We start from the raw sequence: 20,220 nt of genomic DNA, 5'->3' as shown, positions 1-20,220 counted from the left end.
ATATTTCGAGCATGACAAAAGCTTTAAGTAGGGCTTGGGATCCTAAGGATGGGCCAGCCCTTGAAGGTCACTGAAGTCAGACCAATCCATACTACAGACCAGTGCATAATCAAACCTATGAAGTTGGAAGAGAGTGTGTGATACTTTTAATGACCTGACCCTCCATCCTGAATTGTGGAAGCTTTTTCTTGGAGTCTTATTTCTATATGGAGGCTCCAACGCTCAGATACAACGTTTGGACCTGCTTCCTCAGTAGAGAGGGACACTAGTGGGTCACCATGCTCTGTGTGAGAGCCCTGCATAATCCTGAAAAATCATTACCACATTATTCCCAAGCCTTTGCGTATCCTTACTGGATAATTCCACATGTGTTACTCTTTCCTCACATACTGCATTTTCCAAACATTGAGTACTTTTTATGGCTCCCCTCTGACCCTTTCAAAGTTCTCCATGCAGCTCAAAATGATGTTGCTAGACTGGACACAGTATCCAGGAAAGGTCTGACCAGCTTGAGTGGAATGGAAGGATTACCTCATTATTACCCTTATTATTATCCATAATGAAAACATCAGGAGGAAAAAAATGAAGCAGTGACTCATACAGTTATCTCAAATGACTGTTCTAGGGGCGAACTCACTTGTGTTGATGAGAAACTGATTGGAGACTCCAGGATGATCAACGTCATGAATGGCAGCTGCAAAAATGGCGGCCAGGATTTCCAAATCTGTGAAGACGGCCTGCAGGGCAAAATGAGTGCACTGAACTCCACGTTCCATTTGCCTATCCTGCTTAATTAGTTTCATACTAAGGTACCCCATTTCATTCTTGTTGGGAGAAAGATGGTTTGTTGATTTATACAATGTCTCAATATACTATTTTAATTAAATGTAGATTCTGTCCATCATCATAAGGTCTCTTATGTGAGAGGAATGATGGTCAGAGCCCATGCCCACATCGAGCTTGCAGGCTGAGGCTTGGGGAAGGCGTTAGCACAATGCTCATGGTAAGAGATCAGGTGGTACCTGATATCTGTTTCTTGGATAAGTGGTATGACAGGATGGTGCTTATGCAACACAAGCACATGTACTGGTCAAAGAAGCACGTCAGACTGGCTCTGCTCTGATATAAAAAGCTTCATATACCTTCAGGCTGAATAACTAAGGCCAAATTCCAGATTTATTAGCCTGCCAAAAAGTTATTTCTTAAAGCTAAATTTGTAGCATGGTCAGAGCTTTCACACATTCATTCATTCATCCATTCAGTCAATACCCATCCACTCAGTGATTACTATGGACAAGATCTGAGGACATTTCTGAGAAATGAGACCTAATGCCCACTGCTCAACTCCTTCATGCCATCCCGTGAAGCCTCCCTCCTCTGCCCCTACCTGTACGCAATGATTTAAACCTAGTATTTATTTAGGTATAAATTGCTTCTGGCTGAAATGTCTTTCATCATTCTGTGTGGTTACTTAAATCTTCTGATCCTTCAATTCAATCTAATTATGCAAGGACACATTGAACTTTCCCTTCTCTAAACATCTGTGGTACTCATACTCAATTTCTAGCCACACAGTAGGTAACAGCGGCAGACAGTTGATAAAGCGTTGGCCCACCGTGTGATACTGACACAGAACATAAAAATAATACTGTTTTTTTTTTTTCCTTCAGGGCTATAGAACAGTCTTAGCTTCTTGGATTTCATTTCTCAGAATATATGGAACCCAAGCAATAGAGTTGGGGTCAGTTTAATCTTTCTTCACCTTTCAAGCTGAATCTGCAGAGGTGGGCTTGACTAGGGCGTGGCCAGTCCCTTCCCACAGTGAGCCTACACATTTTGGAAATACCTGACCACCACTGCCATCTGTCAAGGAAGAGCATAGACTGCTGTACCCACTGGGCTGCTTATAGTGATACATACAAATGCATTAATCTGTGAGAGAAGCAGTCACAGCCACCTTCTAGAGAGATGTCTAACAAGTTGGAAAGCTGTCCCTCTTTGCTTCAGCATTGTTAATTCTTCAGTTCTAGATTTTTCAGTTACTTTTCCTTCAATCCATAGAACCAGTTTTATGAATTCTTAGGCGAATAAGCCTATGGATGCTTATTCCTAACAGGAACTCTATAGAACATTTTATATTATATTTCTGTGCTATCCCTCAGAGTACCTGGGATGGTGTAGGCAGCTCAGATCAGCACATGCAAACTGAGGATATACTATATACTAAATGCTGAACTAGACACTTATTAGGTACTAGAGACACAATGACAAATAGAGCACCCTATTAACTGCTTGATAAGTAAATAATTTTTCAATTGTAACAGAGGTAAAGGAAAGGTTACTCTGATATTAGAAAGCAAGCAGAAATGTCATCCATTTATATTAATAACCCAATTGATACATGCTCTACATAATAAAGAGCCAGTTCCAGTATGCACAAACATCTAATTACATTATTTCTGTAAATATATCACATGTTGTACGGCACTTTTTAAAGAGGATGGGCAGGGTATGCAAAACAGATCATAACTACTCACATCTAACGCTGGCGTAGAAAGAAGAACATGGGTTGACTGGGCTACATCAGCAGCGTGTAGGCTGTTATGATATGCCACATCAGCATGGTAATGGTCTTCTAAAGTCATCATGTAGGTAACAAAGGTGTCAGATGAAATTTTGAATGTCTTTAGGAGGTCTCTTTCCTATGCGGCAAAAAGGATTAGAAAATAAATAAGTGGATGTCCAAAAATGAAGAAAAGCCAAATCAGAAAAGTAAACTGGGATGGAAAAAAATCATAAAGAGCATCTAATTGGATAACCGACATTCACTCCTGTTTACTCACCTGGAATATGGCATACATGATGCATGTTAGGGGCCTATTGTGTGAATATCCAGCCACATTGAAGATGTTAAGGCCCCATTTGTTCAGGTCTTCCAGCTCCTATCATCAAAATTAGAGACATTTAGAAATAAGGACAGTTTTATTCACATGCCTCATTATTTTTATTTATTCTGGGGACAGGGGTTGGCTAAGTCTTTAGAGTATCTATTTAGAGTGTTCTGGTTGCATGAACATTTGAAAATGGAATGATCTGGGAAGCTGAGTATCCCCTTCATGCTGGTTAGAAGTTTCTGTATATATTTTTCAGAAAAGGGAGAGTGTGTGTTTATTGATAAATTTTGTTGCTGACCTCTAATTTTTTGCCGTATGTCAGTCCTCAACCAATGTTGCTTTCAGAAGTAGGTGCAAGTGATTAGAGATCATTCTAGACCCATTTCCCTGTCTCTCCCCTTCTCTGCTCACTGGTCCATGAGTAACAGCTAGAAAACAATCTCAGGGTAACTCCTCTGCCCTTTGGTTATTATCACTGAGAGCCATGTCAAGGAGACTTAGCTGCTAGAATGTGTGTAAGTCAACCCTGATTTAGTATAAAAGGTCATGAAGATGCTAGTCATCCATTACATCCTAGAGCTCCTGGGCCACAGAAAGACCTGAAAGAAACATCATTCCATCCTGTGTTGTGGGATTATTCCAAGATTATCTGATTAAAGGAGCAATTTATTCCATTATCAATTACTGCCCAGAGTAAGGGATCCAGGCTCTCCCCAGAGGCTTGGCCCAATGTGTAATCAACCTTCTTCTAATCTTTCAGATGCTCCCTCACTGAATGTTCATTTGTTCTCATTTCATATTCTCATAAGGCTGAGAGAACCTCAGCAGTCACCTTGCACAGCCTCCGAGAGGAGGTATGAATTCTTTCTGAGCCTTCCTCCACTACTAGGGTTTGGGCTCAAGGGTCAAGGCTGTCAATTTCTCTCATTTCTTCTTCAGCTCTGCCAATCAGTGCAGATTTTCTCATCAGTCCTTGGCATACAGTCTCTGAAATATCCTCTGGGGTAATTCAGCCCTGCCTATTGCCCTCACCTTGGATTCTCCCAATATGTGTTCAACAGGATTCTCCATTCATGAGTTAATGGACCCAACTCAGGACAAAATATGGTCCTTTGGTATAGAAAAAGGGCCTTTAACTAGGTGTTCAACAATGGACAACGGGCTACATCAGCCTCATCATACTATTTAATAATAAAGCAAAAGCGATCACTGTTTTCTAGTAGGAGGTTTTAGACATCTGCCTGCTATAAAGCAGAGCTACATGAGCACACACCCAGCTCATACACACCTTGGCTAGATGATCTTCATTTTCCGTGTTGACTCCAAAGCGTGCGATACTTGTATTATTTAAGCTTGAACTATGCATCAGTTTTTTCACTCCGCTTATCTGTGTCATGAGCTGTTGCTTTTTCTTTTTCTCCCTGTCTTTCTGGGTGGGAGATGGAATCTCCACGTCATTCTGCTTGTCTGCAACAACACAAAAATAGGTTTTCCAGTCCCTGTGTGCCAATGAGAACCCACTGCAATATTCAAAAACAACTTCTAACGGTCTATAATGGATGGCTCATCTTATGAAGGTCTGTCATAGCGTTATCTCACTTGATCTCCAGGACAATCCGGTGATACATGATTTTATTGCTAAAGAAGCAAAGTGACGTCCAGAGGAGCTAAATAAGTTGTTCAAGAAGTGGCAGAGGTAGAACTCAATCCCATGTCCTCTGTTTGCAGGGTGATTTGGGACAATTACACTCATACATTTTCAAGGTGAGGCATCAGTATTTATATGCAAATTTCTTATTAAAGTGAATAACTTGTATGTTTGTAAAAATAGAAAAGGTTCATGTAGCCAAGCCCAGGTTAATAAAAAGAGGCTTTATGTTTTGCTCACTTTATTATGTTTGTAATTATTTTTTAATTTAAAAGATCCATATAACAGTAGCTGGGTTCAGTTTAGACGAGTAGTATATATGTTAGAGAAATAAATGGCTTCTAATCTTCAAATGATTACTCTAAAGCCTTGGCTTATGACCATTTGAGGTTAAGAGGAAGACTGTAATTTCAGTTTTATTTCATGCCTTGTGTCTATGAATTCTGCTAGTAAATAATAACAACGCCTCTCATTGGTAACAGGCATTACATTTATTAATGTATTTGTGCTTATTAAATATAATCATCTCATTTAATTTTTTTAAAAATTCTGCTACAACAAGATGAAAGGAGAGCTAGGGTTAGTGAGAAAAACATATCTACCTGCTCATAGAAGCTCTTTCTTCTATATCATGCTATTAAAAATATCAGCAATCAAATATTCTATTTCACTTCACAGGGAGATGGATGGATCCCGAGTTCTTCTGAAAAATGCATTAACTCTCTCAGGTCACAGGGATGCCTGTGAATGCACTGAGGAAATCATTTATTGAGGTGCTCTACAGCTGCTCTACAGCTACTTCATTGAACTAAATGACACCCTGTGGCTGAAAGAGTTAATACAGCCTTCAAAAGTTCCTACACTTATCTCTACTTGTTTCAGCGAAAATGAGTCCAAAGACAACTTCTCTATTTGAAAATGACACATTTCCAGATGGCCTGCTGGGATCTAGATGATTTGCTTTCAACTCTTGCAGCTGATGGCATAGTCACACGTTCTCCCTGGAGACCTCCGCCTGCTCACACAGCCCTGTGGACAACTCATCAAAGCAAAGTGAGCGCAGGGAGGCGGAAGCAGCTGTCCTGGACCCTTGGCACCTGGCTGTAGGGCTGGAGCAAGAGATTTCTCTATCCCTAGCATCTCAGTGCTGTCTCTGGGTGCCCCCAAGTTCCTAGATTCATCAGCCTATGACTCTGCCTTAGGGAGGAATTTTAGTGGTCATCCCAGTTAGTTCAGGGGTTTCCAACCTAGTTCAGCATCAGAAGCACCCAGGGAACTTTTGAAAAATACAGATTTATGAGCCCCACCCAGTCCTACTGAATCAGTGTTTTTTAAAAATCTTCCCAAGTGACTTTGATGATCAGAGTCAGGTTTGGGAACCAATAATAATCCCACATGTTCACTTTCCAGATGAAGTCAGCAACTTTCCCAAGCTCAAAGGGCAATTTATTCAACAGATATTTATTTTGCAATCACTTTGTTCCAGACGCAGTGATTTAATAGCTTAGAACCCAGGCCTTCAGGTTCCCGTTAAAAGCTCTTTCTGGTCTCTCAACCTTTGGCATAAAAACTATATATGACATTACTTTTGAAATTACTTTTCTCCCTGTCACTTCACTCCTAATAATGACTACTTTTGCTAAAATAAAAGGCCACAATAGCCCCTGCGTTTCCTAACCATCAATCTTCACCATTCTTCATGCCTGGTTAACGAAGCTGTTAGATTCTTCTGTGCCAATGCAAATACAAAACCTCTAGTGAGACTAGCAGCTTTTTCCCTTTGTTTAATTAAAGATTCCCTGCGACAGCGAGAAATTGAGCCGAATCACTACTGTGTCTGGAACATTACGATAAAGAAGAAAGCCATTATCCACAGAGAGTGCCATTTTGACATTAATGGGTGTTTCCCTATGCAGGCATTGGAACAACTGATGGGTTTCCCAATTCTGAATTTCCTCTGCTAAATGCTTAGCCAGCCCCATGCGGAAATAACCTGAAACACACACTCAAAGAATCATACTACACGCTTTGTGAGTTCACATTTACAGAATGGTCAGACTACAGTGGGGAAAGAGTGGAACAGTACCAAATAAATAAATAAATAAACAGAGGCAAAAAACATCACATCAAAACTCTGATAATGGTGTCATTGGAGGTGCTTTTCTTGCTAGCTTACAGCATTTAATCATGCAAAATTCCTGAGTTCTCTTCCCTGTGTCTTGAGAATCCTATGTTCCAGCTTTGGAGACAGTAAGTCGGGAATTTAAAGGGGTGATTCTTCTCTGTTTGAAAAAATATTAACTAACTTGTAATATCACATCTAAATATCTTGCTTTAATCTGTGCTCCCTCCCCCTGGGTCCTTTACTTCCTCCTGTACCAGCAACCCGAGCCCATTATCCTGTATCAGCATCACAGAGTGCCTGCGGGGATGGTCTGGACACCATCCTTTTAAATGGAAACAACACAAGTTTCACACATTCCCCACAGTGAGGGATTTCCCTCCTTTCTGGATGACACATTTTAACTTTCAATGACTCTTATTGAGATACTGCTCTTCAAGTTTAACTGAAATCAATAAGGTCTTCCCATTTTGTGCTCTTGGAGATGGTTGCTGTGCTCTGACAAGAGGCTCTTATATTACTGGAAGCTGTTAACAAACACATTTTTAGGTCCAACAATCCTGATTCTAAAGACTTTTCTCCATAGATTACATCTATTACTGAAAGGCGATTTTCTTCTGACAGCCTAATAACCTTTCCTAGTTAAAGAAGTGAGGTATTTTGATCTAGGAGTCAAGAGAGTGAAGTCATAGATCTGGCTCAGGAACATTTTAGCCAAGTAATCTTGGTCAAGTTACATACACTTCTGGGCCTCAGTTTTCTTTCTTGGAAAATGAGGGAACTGGATGAGGCCATTAAGGTCCCTTTCAGATCTGACATTTTGTGAAGAAGGCTTCATGGTCCTCCAGGAATACTCTCCATGCTCACAAGGCAGGATGTGGAGTTCCATGTCCTGCATTTGCAGTTTGGAAACAAGCTTTGTTTGTTTGCTTTTTAAGATTATCAAATTGTAAGCCTACAGGCTGTTCCAGAGAATCCAGGTTGCCAGGTATGTCTTAGCAAGACTGATAAACTCCGTCCATATAGAAAGTTAGAGCTGGAATGGACAGAGGGTGTCATCTACTCCAGTGTTCCCATTTTACAGTTGAAGTAGCTGATGAATCTTTTGTTTATATGACGGATTTTTTTCTCCTTAAATTTTCTCAAGAATATAATCTGTCTGTCTAGTCTGTTTGATCGGGTCTACCTTGTGTGTGCACATGCGTGTGCATGCAAACACACACACACAAACACACACTCAGGCTCACCACCCTCCTAATGTTGAGTGTGTAAGGACTGAGGTTCTAACAACCTACCTCAAACCACTTGTTGTTGATAATTTAATTTTTTTTGGAATAATGAGAAGCCAAATGATGGTTTTCCTCAAGAGATATGCCTCCATAGCAAATGGAATATTCAACAGAGTTGACAGTTACCCCTTCTTGAGATGCAAAGTGTTGAGACTGAGAACTCATTTTTATTATCTTCTCAGCCTCCTCACTTGATAGCCTTTGATGCTAAAATAAGAATAATTGGTATACTAAACTATTCCCATGGTCCTTGGCGAGCAGATAGTGAAAGAGGCTACAAGCCAAGAGGACTGCTTAGGTACAACCTTGGATGATGAAGGGCTCAGAGACTTCCTGCAGCTTTACTCCAGTGGTCAGAGTCTCTTCTGAGACGACAGACAAGCCCTGATATTTTAACATGCAATGTTTATGAAAACAAAAATGAGTTATTGCACTTATTGATTTTATTCTTCTTTCCCACAGTCATTAACCTGGAGACTGTCCCTAAAACAGTCCCTAGCTTATGAAAAATAATTGGGTGTCCCACACATGGACAGGAGAAGATGGCTGCCTTCAAAAGAATAAAGGGGGATAATGGAGAAGGAAAGGATCAGTATACAACACTTTCTGTTCAATTAGATTCTAGCTCCTCTTGGAGCTAGGAGGTATGAAAAAAATCTTCTCTTTGTTCTCTGACAAAGGTTGCCGCAACTGCCACTGGAGAAAACCAGGTGCTGCAGACACCCACATACTGGAAACAGTTGGAAAGGCACTTGTCAATCATGCCAATGCCCACTGGCCACAGAGTAGCGCCATGAGCTTTCCACTAGGCTGACCAAAGATTGATCTGCTGATAGCAGGAACTGCTTTGGCATTAGAGAAATAGAATTGATTTTTAAAAATAAAACTAGAAGAGGTATGTGTTTCCATAAGACATCAAGGCAAATGCTCATCGATTTAAGGATATGCAGCAATGCCAAAAAGAAGGGAGGTGTAATGTTCAACTGTAAGAATAGGTCATTTCCCTGGACAGTGGAGTTCTGCTAAATAAGGATAATTCAGTGGTAATTGAAAGTCAACAGAATCAGAGTCTAAAGGCTACCCATTCACTTTGAAGTACAGATTTGCAGGTTCTGCAGGTCTTATTCAAGAAAAATACACAACAGAATGGCTTTAAACATGAGATCAGAAATTCCTAGTACTCAAACAGGATGCATGACAGTAGTTGAGAGGCACTGATGCAAACCTTTCCTGTCAGTGACATGTGTTAAAGACTAGCAATGTGAAAGCAGAGATTGATAGGTAAGTATCAAATTAGGAAGATAATGATGCTGCTTGCAGAAGGCCAGCTCCTTCAGAGAGGTGGAGATTCTTTCTGCCCTCCCCCCATGTATCGTTAAGAAATACCTTAGCAAAGCAATAGCCGAATTATTTCCAAAGCTTATTATCATGGGTCAAATCACCATACAGTTCTCCAGCCATCTCTCGCAAAGCATCTAAAAGGAAACCTTTTGCTCAAAGCCCAGTTACTGGAAGAATTTAAAGAATACCATGTCAGAGGAGCCAATTGGAGTTGTCCCTAAGGCTTGGATGATTGCAACCCCCATCATCCCCCCCTTCAGAGGTCTTGACAGAGATGGAAGTGGGTGGGTAGATAAGGAGTGACCTGAGGTCTATATAAATTTAATTAGCCCATAATAAACTTCTCTCTTTGACGGGTATTTTCATTCATTTTTTTCACAACACCTTACAGCTTTTTTTTTTTTTTTTAACCTTAAAGATTGTCTTTAGTTCTTATTTTAAATGGATTTGTTTTTCTGTGACTTAACCCCATTCCAAACTCACATAGTGATGTTCCTGACAGGTTGCAGAAATTAATATTAAAAAAAAAATCTCAGTTATGGAATAAGTTTCCCAGTGAATTCTTACCTAAGAAAGTATTTGAAATGTATTCAGACACCTGGTTCCCCGATCGGCTCATTTCTGAAAGGTGTGTCAGCTCCCGGTTCAGCATTCTTTTGAACTGTTTATAAAGAACAAAAACAGATTAACCACCTAAAAAATAGCAGATTATCATTTTAGATGTTTCCAACTTTATTAAGAACCAAGAGACCGAGTGAGCAGATATCGTTAGATAAATGATACTGTTTCTACAAAATACAATAATGTGAAATTATTCCAACGTCACCTTAGGGAAAAAAGGTTTTCTTAAGATTTCTTAGAATTAACATCTGATTTCTTTTGAAGATACAAACATAGGAAAAGGAATTTTAACAGAGGTCAAGATCATTTCACTTAAAAATGTAACCACATTTTAAAATACGTTTATTGGAAATTAACTCTAAAATATAATTTGAGTTAATAACCTATACAGTGAGAGGTGATTAAATGTGAAAACTTTAAGGGAAAACAAAAGAAAAGATAAGCATCCTTTAAAAATAGAGATGTGTAAAAAGAATAGGATTAAAATACAACACAGTCTATTTAAATACAATGTAATATAACATGCCCCCATTTCACCATAAGCAGCCTCAGTGGGCTAAGTGATAACACAAATCATTACAGAGGTTTCCTACTTCACAGAAAACATTACACATGTAAATGTTTCACATTCTATCAAAGACACATAATGGAATCAAATTAACCCACCTTGATGTAACCCCAAGATACAGATAACAAATAGTTTGCCTCAGGCATTTTGGAATGCACTCCTTGCCACAATCCACAAATCCCTTTGAAAGAATTCACAGTTCTGAGAGAGCAGTCCCAAAAGGATCGGGAAAGCCTTGCAGATTCAGTGGTAAAATAATCAAAACTTATGATAGACAAAGCCTCCAAAATTTAGGGCGTTTTCTAATCCAAACAAAGCCCATCTTCGCACTCCATTCTTGCAAGAAGCCTATGTTCCCTGCTTCTTCCCTGGCAGAGAGAGTAATGAAATCAGGACGTGCACGAAGGAGCAAAAGCCTGTCCAAATGCATTCAGCTGGCTGGTTTGCAGCACTTATGAATTATGAATAGTCCTGGTGGCCGAAGGGGTTTCCACTCTAGATTAGTCCTGCTCAGCTGAACTCTGCAAGGTAGGAGCAATTCTTCTTTCCCGAGGGGATGCCAGACTAGGAAACACAGCCATCTTTTTAAAAGGAGAAGATTAAAATGGAGGAAGCCCCATGAATATTTAAGGCAATCCGAAGTCGGTACCCTCCCCCATTTCATCTAGGTGTTCTTCACCCTCTCTCCACTGCGGAGACCAGGACACTGCAGACGCAGCCTCCGCACAGAGCTCAGCCGCTCTAAGGGTTTCGAAGTGATGGTGTGTTTGATTAATTTACTTTCCGAACATTAAAAAAAAAAAAAAAAATTGAAAAATCGAGAACTGTGGCTCTTTTCAAACTAGGCTTTCAGTATACAAGAATATTTTTTAAGCTAACTTTTGGGGAGATTTTTTGCACACCAACGGCGTGCCAGTGCATTTAGACTTCTTTCACAATGAAACGAATGGGAATAGAATTAATGGATTTCGTTTTAAAAGTACTTCGTACGCAGAATGTAATTTTCTGCCCTCCATCAGCTCATTAATATGCACATGAGACTGCATTCGACAAATGAATTAAACACATTTAACCTTTCCATCTAGGATCTGGAGTGAGTTAGGAAATACAAGCTATCATTTGCTGCATGAATGGAGAATTATTCGGGGTTATGAAAGACTGTGCTGTTTTGGTATTTCAGTGTTACATCTTCTAATTCATGCTAGAAATATTTAAGAATTAAATTAATTTTTATTTTGTTCTTGCAATCTGGAGCATGCTGAGGAAGTCTTTTCCTATAGTCTCTCTCTCTCTCTCTCTCTCTCTCTCTCTCTCTCTCTTTCTCTCTCTTTCACCTTGTCAGCTTTAGAAAGATCACAAGCAAGAAGAAAGTCTGAGACTAGAGCCCTGCAGTGGGGTCCCCTACCCAGGCCCATCCCACTCCCCTCCTTCTCCCTCCTCCATTACCCCACCCCTGGACTCCCAGGAGTTCAAGTACAGCACGTTAAAGAAATAGCGAAGCACCATGGTAACAGCCTCCGCACGCAATTGGCTCTCTTTCCTGTGAGGCACTCCCCTTTCAAATCAGCATCCTGCACAGACAATGGCTTCACTTCAAGCATCCGGGCCCCCTTCATGCCACTGCCTGTGCCCAGGAGACGAGGCCTTTTGAGGTGAAGCCAATGCAAGTCAGTATTGCCGTCCTTTGGCTCACTGCTCTATGCATTGTCCTCCAAGAGGCATGCACAGTCACCCTCTTTCTGGGGAACTCTGCTGGTGTACGTGTGGGTCTTCCCACGATATAATACGTTAGTAACAGTCACCAGAAATCTCCGAATTAATCATCTCAGCTAGTGTGTTTTACTTATCGAACTGCTCTGCAGTTTGAACTCCAGGTGAATCATGTAAGTTCTAAGTTGTTTATTTTTTTAAGACAAAACTGCTCAGTCATAATAGCCCCTCATTTTCAGTTCTCAAAAGACAGGCACTTACACTAAAGACTTAGAAGCTGGAAAAGACAGGTTTCTGTGCTCTGATGGATTAGCTGAATTTTGGCAAAGAAGCAAACTTTACTCGGAGCATTGCAAAAAAAATGTCTTGTAGAAAGCGTAGAGACAGATGGTTTTTTAAATTATGTCTCCGCACTAGACTTCGCCAAATGTAATATTCAAGCAATCATCCTCATTTTGGTTCCTTTGGTCTCTTGGAAATACTTAGGAAGATTTTGGAGTCAATCAGGTTTGTACTAGTTGAATAATGCCATTTCATCTCATGTATTTGGTAAATATTTACTGAACCCCAAAATGTGCCAAGCAATGCATTAAGGATATAGCAGTAAAAAAACAAAAACAAAAAACTCCCCCAAACAAACAAAAACACTTTTCATGCTTTTAATAAGCTTTCATGCTAATAGAAATAGTCAGCTATATTAGGATATGTTCGTTAACCACAACAGTTACTAACTGTCTGGTGAGGCTGGGGCCAACCCTTTATTAGCCATATTGACCCTTCAGCTCAGAATATAGGAGCAGCTAGAAATTCAATCATAAAAGACTAGGAAAGACTTTCCTTCTTACTTTTTTTTCAATCACCTCCCGTTGCCACAGGATCCTGTTGGCATACATTGTCAATCAGTCCCAACGTGGGCACAGGGAGGTGGCTCTAAGCTACAGGGCTGAGAATAAACCAAACTCCTCACCTTTCCTGCATAGCTCACAGATGGGTTAGTGAATTCATGTAAGTAGTTAACAGCTGAAAACCACCTCTCTCCTTCTCATGCCTAAATTAGTTCTCCTATGAGCCTTCTGCTAACGGCATGACAATGCCACCAAAACCCAAAGTCATTTTAAGGCAACCATAAAACACACAACATGATGAAGTACGCAGATGGAGGTCACTCAGTGTCAGAAACTGACCCAGTCCTTTAAATGTTGCTTAGCAACAGCCTTTGGTTTTCCTCCTCCATAAGGGAGGGTCCAACCACATTGACTAAGGCAATCACTGCTCTCATCATAAAGCGTTTATGAAGGGCCCACTTATATTGGGCTCTGTACAAACTAAGCAAGGCAGACATGGCCTTGGAGCAGCAGACAGGGGGTATCTTTTACATTCTGGTAATGCAGAGTCCAATTAGTATGATTAGTGCTGGCCTGTGTGATGAGACACGTCAAGGAATGGAATAGCTTGTGTTTGAGGTTAAGGCCGGGGAGACAGTGGGGAAGCTTGGCTTAGTGGGGTTTTCAGTGTCTGATTCCCATATGGGAGTTGTTTCTGTTGAGCCAGAGGCAGCTACGATGTAGTAGACGAATCTAGACTTTCATTCTCAGCTCTCCATAACAGGTAACAGTCTGGTGAAGTCACCTTAGCTCTCATATACAAAATGAGAGTGATGCATGATTTTAGGATCTCAGCCCAAACCTGTCAAGATTCTATGATAAATTTTGTGGCAGCCTCCTACAGTCTGGACATATTATTTACCAGCAACCAAAATTTCCCAGAAAACAAAACTCTCTTAACACTACAGAGAAGAACAACCCAAATCGGAAATGCTTCAGTCCATAAGAATAGGTCAGCAACAAAAGAAGAGAAGCGGTTATCATCCCTTCAGAGTTTTATATTCTAAGACCCTTGGAGTCTCCCTGTCTCCTTATCAAGTTGGGTATTCAATCCAGATAAGAAAATTAAACAGCTCCTGAGGTTAACTGTGGCCCCAGGAGCTACAGGATTGAAAGGGAATAGACATTATTTACTTTATCAAATGCAGTAGAGAAATCCACAAACAGGAGCACACTATTTCAAAGATAAATGTGTCTCTACAACCTAAGGTACACATATCCTATTTTTCTGTTAAGAAGCTGCCTTCACAAGAAAACCCTGTTAGAGCTTACCTAGAAATAATGTCCCCAGAGGAAATGGCCAAAGCCCCTTTTCAACACAGACAAGCAAAGTTTGTGAATGAACCCTTAGTAATACAAATTCCTCCAACGCTTCCTTAAGCTTACGCCCAACACTAGATTCATGAACACCGCCAGAAGTTAGTTATTTTCTGAAAAGGGAAAAAGATATCATTCTCTACTTAAATAATTCGATATTGTTTGCCTAGCATATATCTTCTCTATAAAATCATATGTGAATTTTTTTGAATAGGCTACCTTTAATAGTGGGAAGTTACTTAAAATATATAGAATAGCAAAAGCTGAAATTGAATTACACTTGATATAAACATTTTGTTTTATGGCTTCAATTTTTCTTTGGCTTCAATGCTACGTACAGAGAATATTTTCTTCCGAGCCAATTTCTCCTGAAGGGATGGAACACTTCATCATTTTTCTATATTTCTCATCAGAGGACTAGTTTGGGCTTTGCGCAAAGATCCACAGTAAAGCTAGAAACTCTCTTGAAAAGTTCTTGTTAAATCAATCACACGGGAAGTCTGGACTAGAATGATCTCAGAAATTCATCCTGGTTCTAAAACTTGGTGATTCTATCTTTCTAAGAATAAAACCATCAAGAAGAGTAATAATACAAGGGACTAGTATCAAGCACATAAAAGACCTACTTTTAAGACTAACGTGGGCTTGTTAGGGGGTGACCTGGAAATCACTTAAGAGTGAATCTTTAGTGATCAAAAATATTCTTCAGCCTATCAAAGGCTAGATAAAGTAGGCACTTTCCTCTCATTGATAACCTTAAGATGAAGTAAGTAGATGAAAACTGCAGATGAAAAAAAGGTGCCCCTGAGAGGAAGACAGCCTCAGGAGTCACCCTTGTGGGTGGCCGTCTGCGCAGAAGCCCATCTGTGAGACAGGCGCCTTATTGTGTGAGATCTTCCTGTTTTTGCAGTATGAAACAACCGCCTAAGTCATTAAAGTCACAATGACTTTATTAGGGACTAAATTTTGACTCATATTTTACACTTTGTTAGTCATAACTTAATAAGAATTCCCGGGCATAAGAAAAAGTGAAGGGGCTGAAAATCCTGCCTGGAATCACAGTATGCTAGTAGTGGTAGAAGGAAGTTGAAACTGCAGTGGCCGGCCCAGTTTAGTGAGAAATGGAAGTAAGGCAAGCTCGTCTCTTAGTTCTGGCACTCACCTGATGTGTGATCTTGGGTAAGATGAACTACCTTCTTGGGGCCCAGTTTCTGTAGTTGTAAAATGGCAAATTTCTCGGTTCTTTCTGATTTTGAAAAAATTGCTTCTTCCATATTCCTACTTTTACATATGAAGTAACGAAGACCCAAGGAAGTGAAGGACTCGAATTCCTAAACACCTACACTTTCCTTTGCAAAATCTGATTTAAACAACAACGGGAATAGAGTGTACTTTTTCTAAACCCCTTTATCACACTCAGAATTCCCACAATTCTTAACATTTCAGGTTATCTGACAATGCATCTCATCTCTTGTCTCCTTTTTGTCTTTCCCTATGAACTCTACCATCTATTTGAAACTTGATGTCCAATTTCTTTAATGACATATTTGTCTTATTTGAGAGGCAAATGAAATTGAACTGAGTTGGTAATAGGGTTAAGAAAGGAATAACTTGCCATTGTCCATTAATATCTACTTAACTGGAGACTATATAGTTCCATGATGGGGCATTCTAGCAGAAAAGTTCTGCTCTATTACTGGAGCAAACCCCTGGTGCTCCAAGGAATATAGTTAAGTCGTTCTAACTGTCCATGTGCCAGATCAGAAAGAAATGCATCTAAACGTATTAGAATTGAGTGATTCTCTTCTTAACTGTCCAGTGATGTAATAATCCACAATAAATATGTAATGAAAAACAATCATGGACATCTCTACCATAATTCTGTAACAAAACATTGGCATTTATGATGAAGCTAAAATAGAGTAAATTCCATTTGCTGGTTAGAGGACTAGTATCTGTTGAAGAGACATTTTAAAAGTCAGGGTAGGGACAAACCATTAGTGCTTTCATACACAGAACTGAAAAAAAATCAAAAGAATTTAAATATAACTTTGAATATAACTGCTCTACAACTTGATACTACGTCTTGAACAGGTCTCAAAATTATTACCATAGTTGTTTCTTCTTAACCAACTGTCTATCTATACTCTTTGCTGCTGTCTGTTTTTCTCAGAATTTCTGGAAACTTTTCAAGAGGAGATATGGCACACATTATTGGGATGATAAAAAAACGGACTTTTCCTAGACCCAAAGTAATCCCCATAAAAATATTTAGAGAAACTTCTCATGAACTAACATTCCCCTAACTCTGAGAGTTGCTGCAGTGACACAATTTAATAGACAAAAGACACTATATTTATACCCAAAGACTTATATTTTCACTATGCATTTTTAACTATATATACATATATATGTATATATATGTATAAGCTATGATTTATAAATATAGTGTGTGAGTATATATATGTTTTCACATATGTAGGGTTTCTAGATTTAGTAAATAAAAATTCAGGATACCCAGTTAAATTTAAATTTCAGATAAACAACAAATGTTTCTTTTTAGTATAAATATGTCCCAGATATTACATGTCCTAAATATCCCTTAGAGAGACTGGACTTCAAAGTCATACACTCATAATGTGTAAGGTTTAGAGGTACCGTATATTTTTAGATAATTTAAAATATTCAAACTTGTTCTTTTTGACAGAAGTTTTTCCTTCTGATGAAAAACACCTGCAACTGTTACTGAAGCTTCACAGTTTCATTTTATGTACCTGACCTTTCCCTTTTAATATGGTTGTTAATAGTGACAGACCCCAAAAAAGGTACTATGACAGATTGAGGATGCTGGCCTGATAATTACACACAGCAGAGGCTTTATTTTTCTACAGAAGACAAAAATCACAGTAGCAATGAAAAAAATCAAGGAATCAAGGTAAACTCTTTAGTTACTCTTTTCTTTTTCCGTTTAAGCCTTCTACAACTTCTTCTGTGCACGATGGCTAATATTTAACCTCAAGCTTCTAAAGCCAGTTCCAGGGCCATGGGACGTTAATGCGATTCCAAAGCAGAAGACTAAGGTTTCTTTTGAACGATTTCATAGCCAGAGGTTCTATAACTTGTTACATTTTTAAAATTAGAAATCTTACCATGGATCAGACCCACGGTCCTTTCAGTTTAGTGTCCTCTCCTGACCAGCGGAAAACACGACCTATGGTTTAAGTCCTTCATATTTAACTTGAAAGCAATGCCACAGAACAGGAAAATCATCCCCCAAACATTCTACGTTCTTTTCATAACCCCATAAAAATTGGTCATGATTCTCTTCAAGAACTGATTTCCAATTTTATCCTATAACATCTCCTGGGTTGCTTAAAATCCTGCATTAAATATTGCCTTATTAAAATTTCCAATATTTTTGCAGCCATAAAAATCTACCATAGCTGATTTTTGAGATTACTACTATACCCCTTTTAAACACAATACGCAGCATATCTTGTGTTTAATATTAATTATATTGATTTCAGCTAGCAACTTTCACATACCCTTTGAGATAAAAGACAACGGGATGCTTCAAAACCTTCCCTGGGCATCGGTGCTTCTGGATTAGCAGTTTCCCAGGGTTGGGACAGCCCCTTAGTCTGGAAATTTTCAAGATCAACTCTAGGGACCATCAAATAAATAAAGAAAATCCCTGGGTTACATAGAAATATCCTTTTCTTCCCTGAATAAATATATGTTATCTGTTGGTATTTTGGTAATCCCTACGCTAGAATACGTCCTTGCAAATTGAGAAGAATCTACCATAGGTTAGAGGTTTGAGCATATTGTTAAACCATACAGGATGAATACAGTAGTCTTAAGTAATTTTATCCTCAAAAAGGACAGTTATACTTGTTTTGCTTTTTGTTTTTCCTATTATTAGCTACCAATGTTTAGAAGAGATGGATGGACACTTTGCAGAACAGTGCACCTCCAGATGTACAGGTTTGTCGGGTGCATGAAACTACTTATAAAAGTAGTTTCAGAGTTAGATGCATAGGTTATACATGAAGTAGAAGGGGTTCTGACTACAGGATGGCCTTACCGGTGGGGTCTAACAGCATAAATAAGACTCTAACAGCCGACCCAACATCATAATAACATGCCATAGGATCAGCTGAGTATACAACTGGGTCTGAAAATAAAATCCTATATTGTAACTTAGACTGAGAAACTTGGCAAGTTGTTGAGTTTCTTGGAGACTAAGTTTTTCTATCTTTAAAATGGGAAGGTTAGAAACAATACATATACAGTGGTTGGTAAGGTGTCTGAGACTGTTGTAGAATTTGTACTTAAAACTGAGTTTTTCTCTGAATTTTCAAAGAATCTGAGCTCTTGGCACCTTTTTCACGTGGTTTGCGTCTGGGTGGAGGTTTTGGTTGGCTCTTTAGCACCTAAACTCTTTTCTTTTCATTGTTGACAAGAAATTAACTAGAGAATTCCCCTGATACGCTGCTGCAGGTGTGATGCGGTGCTATGTCATATAGATTACGTGACACATGAGTTACTCACAGAAGTTCTGGCTCGCTGGTTGACATTTAGATTATTCATCAGTCTAAGGAGTGTAAACCAGAATTGCCAGAAAGATAGATGAAACCTGTCAGATAAAGCCGTAACTCAAAATGGCGTTGTGTTAAAGCCATACCTTTAAAAAGTTTATTTTGGAGATATCCAGCTGTTTCAAATCTAGCCTTTCATGATTTCATGACTTAGCCAATTTCCTCAAATTAAGAGACTTTAGAACTCTTTATGTATTAACCAGAAGTCATGAATGGCCACAGATTGCCTGACATAAGGACAACTGTACCAAGTATGCATTTTACTCAGATTTCCAAAGTTCAGGTCAATCCAGCAGCATATCTGAATTAACTGATTATGTGGCCAAGGTGGGGATGAGAGGAGTACCAGCAATATGTCAGGAATGAAAAATACAACCAAACAATGGCATAATGACTAAGCTCCTATGCTCCAGACACAACAGATATGGCAAATGGCTGAGTTTTAGACACAACATGTATTCACAGATATGCTCCCAGCTGAGTATGCAGTGGCTATTGTCAGTCTCTGTAGAGCTTAGATTCTTGTCCACAGGATGCGGACTTTTCAAGAGGAAGGTAAGCTGAATACCCCGATGTCGAACCAAACAACAACAAAAATTGCTTCATATTTCTGCTCACGAGGAAAGAACATTTGTCCCCAAGACTTCGTTCTCTGTTATCTGATTGCATTTGGGGAAGGCTCTGGTGCAAGCTTTTGCTGCTTCTGAGGGTACTTTGAAGAGCCATTGTGAACCAGATGGGAATTTCTCATCAAAGCTAACAATTAGAAAAACTAGAATTGGTCATGGGAAGCACCTATGTGTAGCACGGTGCAGTGTAACAGGAAACAGGAATTCTTGGGTTCTAATAGATTTGCCACTAACAGTATAGTTGGTCCTCAACAAATTAAGTTTCCGAGCCATCATGCACATGATCCAACAAATATTTATTTGAATGCCTAGAGCTATTCTAAATGCCAGAACTACAATAATGAACAAGGTAGACACAATTCATGTCACCAATAACCTTACAGTCAAAGGGAGGAGATTAGTAAAAACCAAGTTCTACAACAAAAACAAAAAAAAAAGTCAAAAATCATAAATTGTGACAGCGAATTGTAAAACAAATAAACTACTGACTTAGGATAATTAGAGAAGACCTCTCCAAAGAGATAACATCTAAGCTGAGGTCTGAAAAATAAGAAGGTCGAGCTCTAGCTTTAAAATTCTATGATTATATGTTTTGT

The 20,220-nt window shown here is 39.2% G+C and overlaps 1 protein-coding gene across 4 annotated transcripts in view; it reads right to left on the bottom strand.

Annotated features, from left to right (window-relative positions):
* Positions 1-20,220, bottom strand: part of PDE4B (phosphodiesterase 4B) — a 486,330-nt gene that overhangs the window by 7,904 nt on the left and 458,206 nt on the right. For all 4 annotated transcript variants that reach the window (XM_059924137.1, XM_059924152.1, XM_059924149.1 and 1 more), the window contains 5 exons: positions 9,862-9,955; positions 4,183-4,361; positions 2,844-2,942; positions 2,538-2,702; positions 638-737 (listed from right to left, as the gene is read on the bottom strand). In XM_059924137.1, the coding sequence (XP_059780120.1) occupies positions 638-737; positions 2,538-2,702; positions 2,844-2,942; positions 4,183-4,361; positions 9,862-9,955 (637 nt within the window). The remainder of the gene's footprint in view (positions 1-637; positions 738-2,537; positions 2,703-2,843; positions 2,943-4,182; positions 4,362-9,861; positions 9,956-20,220) is intronic.

This window comes from Balaenoptera ricei, chromosome 1 (genome assembly GCF_028023285.1).
Source record: "Balaenoptera ricei isolate mBalRic1 chromosome 1, mBalRic1.hap2, whole genome shotgun sequence".
Classification (NCBI taxonomy): domain Eukaryota; kingdom Metazoa; phylum Chordata; class Mammalia; order Artiodactyla; family Balaenopteridae; genus Balaenoptera; species Balaenoptera ricei.
The sequence above is the reverse complement of the archived record's forward strand: the minus strand, read 5'-3'. Positions and strand labels throughout refer to the sequence as shown.